General features: G+C 48.6%; 1 protein-coding gene and 1 long non-coding RNA gene across 3 annotated transcripts in view; one reads left to right on the top strand and one right to left on the bottom strand.

The window, feature by feature from the left end:
• Nucleotides 1-10904, bottom strand: part of LOC133234133 (uncharacterized) — a 102246-nt gene extending 91342 nt beyond the window's left edge. The window contains exon 1 of the long non-coding RNA XR_009732035.1: nucleotides 10822-10904. This is a non-coding gene — a long non-coding RNA (uncharacterized LOC133234133). The remainder of the gene's footprint in view (nucleotides 1-10821) is intronic.
• SLCO3A1 (solute carrier organic anion transporter family member 3A1) overlaps nucleotides 10566-13325 on the top strand; it is a 375521-nt gene continuing 372761 nt past the window's right edge. For both annotated transcript variants that reach the window (XM_061394315.1, XM_061394314.1), the window contains exon 1: nucleotides 10566-10824. In XM_061394315.1, the coding sequence (XP_061250299.1) occupies nucleotides 10645-10824 (180 nt within the window). In that variant the 5' untranslated portion in view covers nucleotides 10566-10644. The remainder of the gene's footprint in view (nucleotides 10825-13325) is intronic.

Raw genomic sequence — 13325 nt, 5'->3', positions numbered from 1 at the left:
TACTAGTTTTATTTTTAGTTATTTTAAGAAGTAACTACAACAAAAACTTTCCATCTGTACCGATATTCTATATACAGCATTTTTAAAAAACTTAATTCTACACATTTGGCTTGGACTATTACAATGTTTTTGAACCCACTTTTGATATTCTTGATTTTTTTTTTTTTGTCCTTAAGTAATATTTGTTCCATTTGAACCTATCTTTCGGTAAATTTTTCAAAAAAAGGGCCTGGGGTATCTTTTTTGAACCCCTGATTAGAATAACTGAGAATGTCTTTTTTGTTTTCTTTGAAGATTAACATCTCAGCTTGAGTCATAAGCGTTTTCTCTTAGTATCATTTAGACTTCGCTCTATTATCGTCTGGCATCAGTTGTGTGATGCATTCTCAAATCAGCCTATTTTCATTTGATGATAAGTGAGTTTAATGTTTTGTCTAGATAGTTGAAGATTTTTTAAAAAATGCTTCATATTCAAAGAAATTTGCTGCTGCTGCTAAGTTACTTCAGTTGTGTCCGACTCTGTGCGACTCCATAGACGGCAGCCCACCAGGCTCCCCCATCCCTGGGATTCTCCAGGCAAGAACACTTGAGTGGGTTGCCATTTCCTTCTCCAATGCATGAAAGTGAAAAGTGAAAGTGAAGTCGCTCAGTCGTGTCCGACTCCTAGCGACCCCACGGACTGCAGCCTACCAGGCTCCTCTGTCCATGGGATTTTTCAGGCAAGAGTACTGGAGTGGGGTGCCATTGCCTTCTCCGAAAGAAATTTGCTAGATCATATCAAATTGTGTACCTTCCTTCATTAATTTTGCCTGGAAATTGTGTGCTATTTTAAATTGTACATTCAACTTATTTTCTCAGCTTGAAAAGTTTTCTTCCATCATTATTTTTCTTCAGTGTTGCCGCAACATCATTTTAGTTATATCTTCCTCAAGGGGGTCCTTCTTATCCATATATTAAGTCTTTATTTACTTTTGATCAACTGAATTACCCATCTTTTCTCTCATCTTGTTTTTTCTGTTTCTTTTCTCTACATTGATAGACACCTTCTCGAGCTTGATTCTGTATCATTTGGGTTTTCTGCAATTTGAGTTCTGATCTTCCAAGTCAGATTTCAATCCCACAACTTTCATTTAGGTTTACGTGGATCCAAATCTTATCTGCCAGCTTCCTTTCCAAATTCCTTTAGAATCTGAACCATCTAGCGGGGCAGGGTGACTTTTTCTTCTGTTTTCCCTCTTTGGTTCTCTTCCCAGTACTAGTTACTGATCACGTGGGTCCTGGCTCTTCTGGGGGCAGAACTAGGGAGATGAAAGACGCTGATCAGAGTCTGGACAGGAAGAAGGAGGTGAGTGTCCTCACCAATGGGATAAATGCTAGAGCAGAGGCCGGCATAGGTGTAATGGGATGTAGGCAGGAGTGAGGCGGTGGGGGAGTTGGCAGGGCAGTAGGGAGAGGGTAATCTTAAGGGCTTCCTGGAGGAGGTGACACTTTAGGTGCATCTTTAGATACTAGTAGGTGTGAGCTGAAGAAAGGGGCGGTAAGGGCAGAGGAAAGAGCAGATGCAAAAGGAGGAGGAGGAAGCATGGTGAGCCCAAGGAACCAACATTAATTAATTCTGGCCAGATTACAGGGTGAGAGCCCAGGGCCGGGGAGAGGGTTGAGGTATTTTTTTAGCTCGCTAGGGCAGCCATAACAAAATATGACAGACTGGGGGGCATAACAACAGAAATTTACTTCCTTCCAGTTCTGGAGGCTGGAAGTCTGAGATCAAGGTGTCTGCAGGCCTGCTTTCCTCTGAGGCCTCTCTCTTGACTGGCAGATCCTGTCGCTCTGTGCTTTCTGTGTCCTTAGCTCCTTTTCTTATAAAGACACCGGTCCTGTTGGATTTGGACCCACCTGTATGACTTCACTGTGCCTTAATTACCTCTCTAATGGCCCCGCCTTCAAATAGGGCCACGTTTTGTGTAATGAGGGGCTTAGGACATCAACATATAAATTTGAAGAGGAGAGCAACCAATCAGCCAGTGACAGGCAGAGACTGGGCAGCCTTCTTGTTCGGTGTATCACAGCCTGAGCACCCCCTTGCCTGTCACCCCACAGTGGAGGAGAATGCCCTGCAGGAGCTAGACAGGCTTTAGTAAGGAAGGCGGGCTGTGGGGAGGACCCTAACCTAAGGTGGGGTGCTCCTCCTCTCATCTGTTTATAATTTCTTTATATATTCTCATCTGTATCTAATTTCACATTCTCCATTTAGGGCTCAGGGGCACCTGAACCTGTGGATTCCCTTTCATGATCTTAGTCTATCCTCTCCTTGGAACCCTTTATCACTTAGATCAGTCTGCAAGTTAATGCATTGCATTGCGCTGTGCCTGCCAAGAGGACACAGGCTTAGAGCCCACCGCCCCTCAGGAAGGCGGGCAGCTGTGGCCACTTTCTGCCAAGCTTAGAACCCGTGAGACTCTTGCCATGATATTAACCTCTGAGTCTCCAGCTTCCTTGGCTGGAGATGCTGTGATGCCTTGCAGACGTTTTCAGTGCTGGCTGATTTCATTTGCCTACAGTTGCTGTCAGTACCCATCCTTAGAATAATGCTACAAAGATTGGCATGCATCGTTCAGAGATGAGGAGCAGAGCTGAGATATTCCTTTTCTGAGAAAGAAAAGTAAAAGCGTGGTGTCAGTGAAAGGGGCTGAGAGGGGCACTTCCTGTTGCAAGAAGGATGTACTTTGGTGGGCTGGAGAAGTGGGTCCCTGGGGAGAGTACCTGGAAGGAAGTTGTCTAGAAATCTGGACCCCTTCTGGGTTATTTTCCTGTTCCAGTCAAAAATATCAAGGTTCTTGGCAGGAGGTCTGTTAGACCCTGAGCAAGAAATTTTCCGTTATTTCTAAAGTAAGATAGTCTCTCCACCCTTAAGAAGCTAATGGCTTATTTGCATAAATACATTTTATTTACAGAAATATCAGTTTGTTGTTGTTTCCAGTCACCAAGTCATATTTGACTCTCTGTGACCCCATGGACTGCAGCACGCCAGGCTCCCTTGTCCTTCAATATCTCCCAGAGTTTGCTCAAATTCATGTCCATGGAGTCCGTGGTGCTATCATCTCATTCTCTGCTGTCCTCTTTTTCTGCTCTCAATCTTTCCCAACACTGGGGTCTTTTCCAGAGAGTTGGCTCTTCACATCCAGTGACCAAAATATTGGAGCTTCAGCTTTAGCATCAGTCCTGCCAATGAATGCTCAGGATTGATTTCTTTTAGGATGGACTGGTTTGATCTTGCAGCCCAAGGGACTACCCAGAGTCTTCTCCAGCACCACAATTCAAAAGCATCAATTCTTGGGTGTTCAACTTTCTTTATGGTCCAATTCTCACATCTATACATGACTACTGGAAAAACCATTGCTTTGACTATATAGAAATATCAATGAATGTGAAAGTCACTCAGTCGTGTCCCACTCTTTGAAAACCCATGGACTGGGGCCTGCCAGGCTCCTCCTTCCATGGGATTCTCCAGGCAAGAATACTGGAGTGGGTAGCCATTCCCTTCTCTAGGGGATCTTCACGGCCTAGAGATGGAACCCAGGTTTCCTGCATTGCAGGCGGACTCTTTACCATCTGAGCCACCAGGGAAGCCCCAGAAATATCAACAGAAGGTAGCAAATGGTGAGCTCCCTAGATACACTAATGTTGGTACATGTTTGCTTTTATTTCTTCTCCTTTATCACAAAACTCATTCTCCATAAATATAACATTTTCTAAAAACCATATTTTCTCATACCTATCCTTCATTAGCTTTTTTTTTTCCTTCTGTTTCTCCACTTGGATTTGTTTTTTAAATTGCATCCACATTAATGCTTATCCTTTTTACTTCTTAGTTGAGTTTAAGATATATTCAAACTAAGACATGTAATTAAAAATACAGAACTATGGGTATAGAAAGCAGCAAACACAGGCTATATGGTAGAGAGACATATGGATAAGGCTAATTGGAAAGTGGAGGTGGGGAGAGAAAAACCCTAAGAAGGTGAAATAAGCTTCAACTCAGCCCAAATATTACTTTCAGGCCAAAGAAGTTGGCCCAGCCCCAATTCTATCCTTGGTTTGACACAATACACGATTGGTGTATTTTCAGAAAAAGAAAAGAAAAATCCATCCATAGGGTGAATATCTAAGCATCTATTTTCCATTCCAGTGACAATCAGAAATCATTCTTTGCATTTATTTTTCAACTTTGTATTTGCCTGTGAACAAAATTGAAGTTGGCAAAAGACAGTTCATGTGAATTACTTGAACAACGGTTTCTCATTGTGTTGAATTACATTGAGGCTGCTTGCTGTGAAATCTTGCCACAGTCCAGTAACAGTGGAAGATATTGTCATTTTTTTTTTCCATGCCCATGAAGTTAACCCACTTCTCTCCTACAGGAATGAATTGATGGTGCTTTTTAAAGCAGGAGAGAAAAGCTCTCCAAGTTCAAACCACTAAGCATATCCATGCAGCTTCTTAATATTTTAGGAATAAAAAGTCAGTTTATCTTCCCATGTCACTCAATCTTCTTTATGCTTCCCTAGGTCAGATTTCCAGAGTACAGGCAGCATCTCAGTGTTTGGAATACTTTTAACAGCAAAGTAAGGGCTCATGGAATCAGAGCCTCAGCTAGAAGATTTTTATCTAACTCTGAAAAGTCAGACTTTTCCCTGGTGATCCAGTGGTTATGACTCTGTGCTTCACATCCAGGGGGCTTGGGTTCAATCCCTGACTGAGGAACTAACATTCCACATGCCATGGAGCATAGCCAAAAATTAAAAATTTAAAAATTTTTTAAAAAAAGAAAAATCACCTAGTCCCAGGAAGGAGTTGAGAGGCTAAAATAACCCCAAGGGTTCTACAGTCATTCACATTCATACTGCATGCATGTGTGGTCAATTGTCTTTGTGTGGTCTGACTCTTTGAGACCCCATGGACCATAGTCCACCAGGCTCCTCTGTCCATGGGATTTACCAGGCAGGAATACTGAAGCGGGTTGCCATTTCCTTCTTCAGGGGATCTTCCCAATGCAGGGATTAAATGCAAGCCTCCCATGTCTCCTGGATTGGCAGGCGGGTTCTTTACCACTGAGCAACCTGGAAAGCCTCACTCACGGTGACCGGTTCTAAACACATCATCCACCATTGGCGGGGCAGATAAACGAAAAAGGCTGCAGCCTAGAAATGGTGGCTACATCATTCCTCGAGGCCACAGTCAAGGTCGCCCAGTTGGTGGATGGGGTTTAAACTAATGTTTTGCTCATGACATGATGGTCCACTTCAGAAGCTGATTGGAGGGGTCACCCCAGATCATAGGAAGCTTAAATTTTTTCTTAATCTCATTCCCCCTCCTCCTCGGTGCTCCCCCAATTTAGGGTGGGAAATACAGCTTTTAATTCCTGCCACCAGCTAGCCATGAGCTCCCAAAGTCACTTGCTGCTTTCTTTCCATGAGTAAAATGGGGTTAATAAAGACCTGCTCTCCACGCTGTAAGAGCTGAGTGAGACACAGGACCTCAGAGCACTCTATCAGCACTCACGTGCTCGACAGATATGAAGACAGTTACCCTGAATATTCACTGGAAGGACAAGGCTGAAGCTCCAGTACTATGGCCACTCGATGCGAAGAGCCGACTCATTGGAAAAGACCCTGATGCTGGGAAAGATAGAAGGCAGGAGGAGAAGGGGGCGGCAGAGGATGAGATGGTTGTATAGCATCACTGACTCAGTGGACATGAGTTTGAACAAATTTCCTTCTGACTGTCGTGGGGCTAACTGGTACCGTGCAGGGCCTGTGGGGCTCCCGGGCACAAAGACTTTCTGTGTCCCCCATTTCTTTGATTATAGGAACCAGCCTTCATTCAGCCACCATGACATTCTCTGAGTTCCAAGGGACAAATTCAAGCAGTTGTTAATTAGGGGAAGGAGGGGATGCAAGACCAGGGAGAAAGTCAAGAGCAGCCTTGGGGTAAGATCCTGTTTCCCCATCGAGGGATACACAGAACAACATCGTTGAGCTATTCTGGGCTTTCCTGATGGCTCAGATGGTAAATAATCTGCCTGCAATGTAGGAGACCTGGGTTTGATCCCTGGAGAAGGAAATGGCTACCTACTCCAGTATTCCTGCCTGGAGAATCCTATGGACAGAGGAGTCTGGCAGGCTGCAGCCCATGGGGTGGCAAAGAGTCGGACATGACTGAGCAACTAACACTTTCACTTTCATTCTGCAGGTACTGAAACCCCCTCTAGGTGGGAGAAGTTAATGATTAATGATGGTATGCTGCCAACAAACCTGTAGACCCCAGACCAGTTAGACCTGGAGGTTGACGATGCTGACTCCTGCTTACCTGACCACCAACCCATCAGAAGAATGTCCACAAACAGATCATACCCTCTTTGAGCAGTTACTATAAAACTTCTCACTCCCTTCCCCAAGCTGGGACACATGGTTGAGGGCATTAGCCTACTTTGGCCCCTTTTGCTTGGCAAGGTGATAAAGCCCAAAACTACTTCACCCAAAACTTGGTTTCAGAGATTCGATTTGGCACTGGTGTGCAGAGAAGCTGAGCTTTGGGCCTCGTAATGCCTGACTGCCTTCAGGCTGACTTTGATTATTCTTAAGGCTTTAGGCATTGAATTATTTTCATGGCTGCTTACCATTAATTGTAGGAGGAATCTACAACCCTACTCCAGAATCCTTTCTCTGACAGCAAAAGTGTTTGATTTTTCTACAGACAGTTAAGTTTTATGTAAAATAAATGGTCAAAAATGAAAAATAGTCATCCCTCTTTTGGAATGTTTTCATTGTTGTTTTAGTCGCTCAGTCATGTCCACCCCATGGGCTGTTTTAGTCGCTCAGTCGTGTCCACCCCACATGGGCTGCAGCCCACCAGGGTCCTCTGTCCACAGGATTTCCCAGGCAAGAATACTAGAGTGGGTTGCCATTTCCTTCTCCAGGGGATCTTCCCGATCCAGGAATTGAACCCACATCTCGTGCATTGGCTACCAGATTCTTTACCACTGAGCCACCAGGGAAGCCCCTTCTGGACTGTACTGGAGGCAATGTAGTATAGACAGAGAGCTGGACTTGGATACAAGTCCTGTCCCTTTTGTGTGACACTGGGCTGGTCACTCTACATCTCTGAATTTCCATTTATAAAATAGCAACAATATGAATCCCACCCTCCCCAAGAAACAGACCACTGGGTGATAAACAGATAAACAAGATAATACATAGGGAGTTCCAAACTGGGGCTGTGATAGCAGACACCTTGGTTTCAAAGGCTGGTCCTGCCACTTACAGGATACTTGTGACATTGGTAAATGTAGTTAACATTTCTGGGCCTGTTATTTGTAAAACAGAGCTAATAGTATCTAGTTTAGAGGGTGGTCGAGTGGCTTAAACTGTAAATGTGGGTGAAGCACTTAGAACAACCGTGCTTGGCCAGAGTCAGCATACAACAGACATTAGTTCTTGTTATCACAAAGTATGTAAATAAGACTCGAGGACTAGACTGCACTTTGAAAGCTAGTTCAATAGTGACAAGGTCTCTCTGTTCAGATGCGAGTAAAGGGTCTTAGCTCAGCTTTGTAGCTCACAGTCTGGAAGGCAGGGAAGGGGGTGAGCTCATCAAGGGTCTTCTTGGGAAAAAGTGATGAGGTGCTGTCATGATGCCAGAGTGCCAGAGCGGGCTGAGGGTGTGAGAGGAATGACCCATGGAAAACTTGGCTCTGAGTGAGGGGAGGATGTGGAGAGAAAGGGAGGGTCTCCAGGAAGGTGATAGTCTCTTGGGGAATGGGATAGCTGATAGTGACAGGGATCAGGGGCAACGGAAAAAGACCTCTGTGGTGAGAACCAGTTCAGAGAGGAGACAGCCCAGACAAGGGGAGGGGAGAATCTGTAAGGAACACCAAGCCTAGGTGAGATCATGTCTGGGCCCACAGCAGGAAGCATCAGTTTGTATTTAAAAGTTATGGCAAGACAACACCCCCCACCATTACACCATTCCTTCTCACTCAAGTTCTTTGGGAGTAAGTAGAAATTATACAAGTGTTAATTATGATTCAGTTTCAGATTTAAGCCTGCTTTGGTACCCAGGAGCCTAGAAGAGTGGGTCTTTTTCTTAAACACAGTTATTCAGTTCAGTTCAGTCGCTCAGTCGTGTATGACTCTTTGCAACTCCATGAACCGCAGCATGCCAGGCCTCCCTGTCCATCACCAACTCCCGGAGTTTACTCAAACTCATGTCTATCGAGTCAGTGATGCCATCCAGCAACCTCATCTTCTGTAGTCCTCTTCTCCTCCTACCCTCAATCATTCTCAGCATCGGGGTCTTTTCCAATGAGTCAGCTCTTTGCATCAGGTGTCCAAAGTATTGGAGTTTCAGCTTCAACATCAGTCCTTCCAATGAACACCCAGGACTGATCTCCTTTAGAATGGACTGGTTGGATCTCCTTGCAGTCCAAGGGACTCTCAAGAGTCTTCTCCAACACCACAGTTCAAAAGCATCAATTCTTCAGTGCTCAGTTTTCTTTATAGTCCAACTCTCACATCCATACATGACCACTGGAAAAACCATAGCCTTGACTAGATGGACCTTTGTTGACAGACTAATGTCTCTGCTTTTTAATATGCTGTCTAGGTTGGTCATAAATTTTCCTTCCAAGGAGTAAGCGTCTTTTAATTTCATGGTTGCAATCACCATCTGCAGTGATTTTGGAGCCCAAAAAATAAAAGTCAGCCACTGTTTCCCCATCTATTTGCCATGAAGTGATGGGACCAGATGCCATGATCTTCGTTTTCTGAATGTTGAGCTTGAAGCCAACTTTTTCACTCTCCTCTCTCACTTTCATCAAGAGGCTCTTCTTTGCTTTCTACCATAAGGGTGGTGTCATCTGCATATCTGAGGTTATTGGTATTTCTCCTGACAATCTTGATTCTAGCTTGTGCTTCTTCCAGCCCAGCGTTTCTCGTGATGTACTCTGCATGTAAGTTAAATAAGCAGGGTGACAATATACAGCCTTGACGAACTTCTTTTCCTATTTGGAACCAGTCTGCTGTTCCATGTCCAGTTCTAACTGTTGCTTCCTGACCTGCATACAGGTTTCTCAAGAGGCAGGTCAGGTGGTCTGCTATTCCCATCTCTTTCAGAATTTTCTACAGTTATCAAGGAGAGGTTTTTCAAAGGATTGGTTAAGCCCCCCAGTGGACCAAGTGGAAGATGCTGAGTGCCTCCTGGTACTCAGCAGTACCAGGAGTGTTCAGTCCTTTCCAGGCTTCACTGAACTTCCAAATGCCGTCTGGGGACCAGCAGACCCTGTGGCCCAAACTCCTGGTAATGACTAAAAAGAGTGGCTGCGACGGGGAGCCCAGATATTCAGGCCAAGGCAAGGAAGGGGCCCGACCACAAAGCTAGGGGAGGGGTGGGGACCAAGGCAGGCCTGTGGCTAATACCTTCCCGCGGCCTCTAGCCGCGTGGCCACATCATTCTTGAGGATGGGCTCCAGGCACGCAAGCGTGCTGCACAAGGCCCTCTGCTGGGGTCGCTGCGACCCTGCAGCCACCTAGACCCCTTTGGCTGGGGGCGATGGATGAACCGCGCAGCTCCGGATGGGTTAATGGGACTTCTCCTTCGCTGCGCTTCCGTTCTTTTCTCCTCTTTCGGTCTGGGACCTTTGAGCACACCCAGTGGCCTAGGAGAGCAGATGCAGAGGCCGGCAGGCTGTGGAAGCCTCAGCGGCTCTGACCTCCGGCGCGTCCCCACGGCCCAGAGCGCAACATCTGTCCCCAGAAATAGCCGGGCGGGCGGAGTTGGTAGGGGAAAACCTCAACCCTTTCCTAGGGACGCGGTCTTCTTCCTCTTCCTAGAAACCGTTCCTCCCCTCCTAAGTGCCCCGAGGTCGGAGCTCTAGGTCCCCGCCCCGCGGGGGAGCCTTCGCACCCCACCTCGGCGCCCGGAGTTCCCCTTGCAGTACCACCCAGTGTCCGCGGCGGCGCCCCGCGCTCCGCAGCGCCTTCTAGGGGCCGGGCACGGCCTTCGTGCCAGCCGGAGCACCCGCTCCCTGACTCCGCAAGGGCTCCCCCTCTCCCGCGTGCTTCGGGCCACCCGGGCCCTCCCAAGCCTTGGCTGGAGGTCCGCGCTCTGCGCCCCCAGGCCGGTATCTTCGCGCCTTCCCCCGGGGCGCACGGGTGGCGCGGAGCGGCGCGGCGGGCGCGCGCAGCGGCGATCGAGGCCGGGGCCTCGCGTTAGAAGAAGGGGAGACGAGGGCAGGCGCGGCCCGCGGGCCCCAGCCAGCGGGCGATGGCAGCGGCGGGCGTCCGCGGGCGGCGAGGCGGCGGCGGCGGCGGGCGGCGAGAGGAGCCCCTGTGATTGGCACAGCCCGAGCCGGAGGAGGAGGCGAAGGGAGGGCGGAGGAGGAGGAGAGAAGGAGGCAGGGGGGCGAGCGCGGCGGCGGCTGCGAAGAGCTGTGCCTTCCACCTCTCCAGCCCCGGCAGGACGGGGGCGGCCGCCGTGGGCCCGGGGCGGGGACAGCACGCAGCCTCGCCGCGCGCACCCCCGCCCGGCAGCGGCCCCGACACCCAGCGCGAGCGGGAAAGCGGCGGCGGCGGCGGCGGGGGAAGGATGCAGGCGAAGAAGCCGGGCGGCTCGTCGGGCGGCGGCCGGAGCGGCGAGCTGCAGGGGGACGAAGCGCAGAGGAACAAGAAGAAGAAAAAGAAGGTGTCCTGCTTCTCCAACATCAAGATCTTCCTGGTGTCCGAGTGCGCCCTGATGCTGGCGCAGGGCACGGTGGGCGCCTACCTGGTGAGTCTCCCGTGCCAAGTCCGCCACGGGCCCCTTCCCCAGCGCGGCTCCCAGGTGCCCGGCTGGCAGGAGGAGGGGGCAGCCCGGGCGCCGAGGGGCAGGCGGGCATGACCTCCGCCCGGCGACGAGGTTGGCGAGTGGTGCAGAGGCGGCCGCCGGGGGAGCTGCCGGCCCGGGCTGCTGGGCGAGCGGGGAGCCGGCGGGACCGTGGATGCCGGCAGGGAGCTGGGGGGACCCGGGGAAGAGAGGCAGCGGGCAGGTGGGCGTGAAACCATCCCTCTCCCCCACTCCTTCTAAAAACAGCCAGAGGGTGAGTTCTGGTGCACTCCTGGAGGGGAAGGCATCGCGGTTTTCAGGTGACCTGCACAAGGAAAGAAAAGCCCGTTAGCATGTCGCGTCCTCTACTCCCCATTCTAGCCGCCTGGAGAACACATCCATTATGCATCATTTCTCCCAGTGCTTTCTCCATCCGCCAATTACGGAGGGATGTAACAGTTTAGAGGAAAAGGCGCCCAAGTGTGGGGCACTGATCCGAGCTGGGGCTGCAGGGGGAATATTCCCACTTCGTATCCCATTAACCATCTCTCAGCGTCTGGGATAAAGTTACAGTACCTGGAGAGCAGCTGTGAGTTTGTGCAGTTCTGCCGCCCACTCTTAGACCTGAATTCCCCACCATGGTCTCTCTCGTGTACAAGGGGGTGTTGCGCCATGGTGCACATTGTACATGGATTCCATCTGCCTTCTGAAAGGGGGTATTCATGTTCAAATGGCCAGGGGTGCATAACATATCAGAGGAAACAGCTTGTAATGACTCAGCACTGGCAAATACCTGCTTTACCCGCTGTCTCCTGCCCCGCGCAGGTGGTCCCAACTTGGGTTTCAGAGAATGCATTTCCAGAGCCGAGTATTATCTTGACTAAACGGGATTTTTCAGAGTGTATAGTGTTAAGGCGTTTCTTGACTATTGACCTGAAACTGAAATCAAATGTCATAGACTTTGAGTGTTAGTGAGCAAGTTTGATGGAGATAGAACTGGACAAGATTTTGGCTGTGGAAGTGCCACATCCCCAGATAGAGCCATGCTTTGCACGATGGTCCCATTAATCCCTGGCCTTTGGGGTGCAGTTAATGAGGGTCAGTCGCTCGTTGCCCTGTACCATTCCTCAACAGTCTCCTGAGACTTGGGGCTTGCTGTCAGAGGGAAGTACAAGCAAGCTAGCTCTCTGGTGTGGGGTAAAGTCAGTGATGTGGTTACAAGAGAGGGCTGTTCAAACTCAGCTCGGTTCCTGGGGTGGCAGACTTAACAGGGCTTCTGAAAGTCAAATGCATTTTCTTTGCTCTGTGTCAGATGAGAGGCGTTTAGATCCCAGTTCCTGCCTGCATCCGTGACATGTATGCTGCCGGTAAGCCCTGTAGCCAAAAGCACGTTTTCTTTTCCATTTAGATTTTTGTTTTACAAAATGCACTTGTAGTTTGAACACATAGTTGTAGACAGTACCTGTGGCCTTTGCAGTTTTGGAATCAGGGAGTGATCCTGTCCTGGGGTGTGAGGGGAGCGTATCAGTATATCAGAGTGTCCTTGGAGGAGTTTGACTGTCATTAAAATAGAGACATATATTACCAAGACGCAAATGCACAGTAATAAAAATACCTGTAGTTCTGTACTACAGCATATGCAAAGTATGTGATACCTAAACCAGGGCTGTGTTTATCAACAGCTGCCTCCAGTTTTTAACAGTTTGCCTCAAACCAATTTTGCTCAATAGAGTGGATTATTCATGTTCCATATAATAGTGTCTACTGTTGGCAAAAGCTGAATTTATGAAGTGTACAGAGTGTTATGGGTTTGGAAATTTGTGGACACAGATCTGGAAGCTCACCATTTATAAATTATTTTACATCTAGGGGAAAAAATACCAAAAGAACTTTTCACACCACAAATGATAAAGGCATGGGCCTAGTTTTAGCTTGCAATGGTTTAAGGCTTTTGGAAAGAAATGAAGCTGGGCTTCGATCAAGTGAGTGGCCTAAGCCCCTTTACGAAGTTAGAAAGCAGAGGACTGGTGGATACTAGTGGCAGGGCTGGCGCTGGGGGACAGGAAGTTGACTGTGGTACCAGAATTGGTGAGGAATTGAGTCCACCTGCTGGGGGCCTCTCGGCATTTCCAGCCTGGGCTGAGGGAAAGCCTGGTTCGAGGCGTATGGTAACCGGAGTCAACAGGTGACTGGCAGAAAGCAGATGGAGGCCCAGGAAAGGAGTGGCTTAGGAAATTGGATTCATTATGATTACTATGAGTCGAGGCATCAGTTGCTCAGGACTCTGCCTTACCCGGCTGATCGCAGCTCTGCATTGCCACCTGAACCTCATGAAGATGAATAGTTTGCTTGTCATGAATTGGATTGTGATGGCTTTTGCTCTTTCTGGCAGCTTGTGATTTTCTTCTTCATCTGCTATTTGGAAGGTAGAATTAAAAGCTGTGGTACCCTCAGTGATGTGAGAC

Source organism: Bos javanicus, chromosome 21, assembly GCF_032452875.1.
Source record: "Bos javanicus breed banteng chromosome 21, ARS-OSU_banteng_1.0, whole genome shotgun sequence".
Taxonomy (NCBI): domain Eukaryota; kingdom Metazoa; phylum Chordata; class Mammalia; order Artiodactyla; family Bovidae; genus Bos; species Bos javanicus.
The sequence above is the reverse complement of the archived record's forward strand: the minus strand, read 5'-3'. Positions and strand labels throughout refer to the sequence as shown.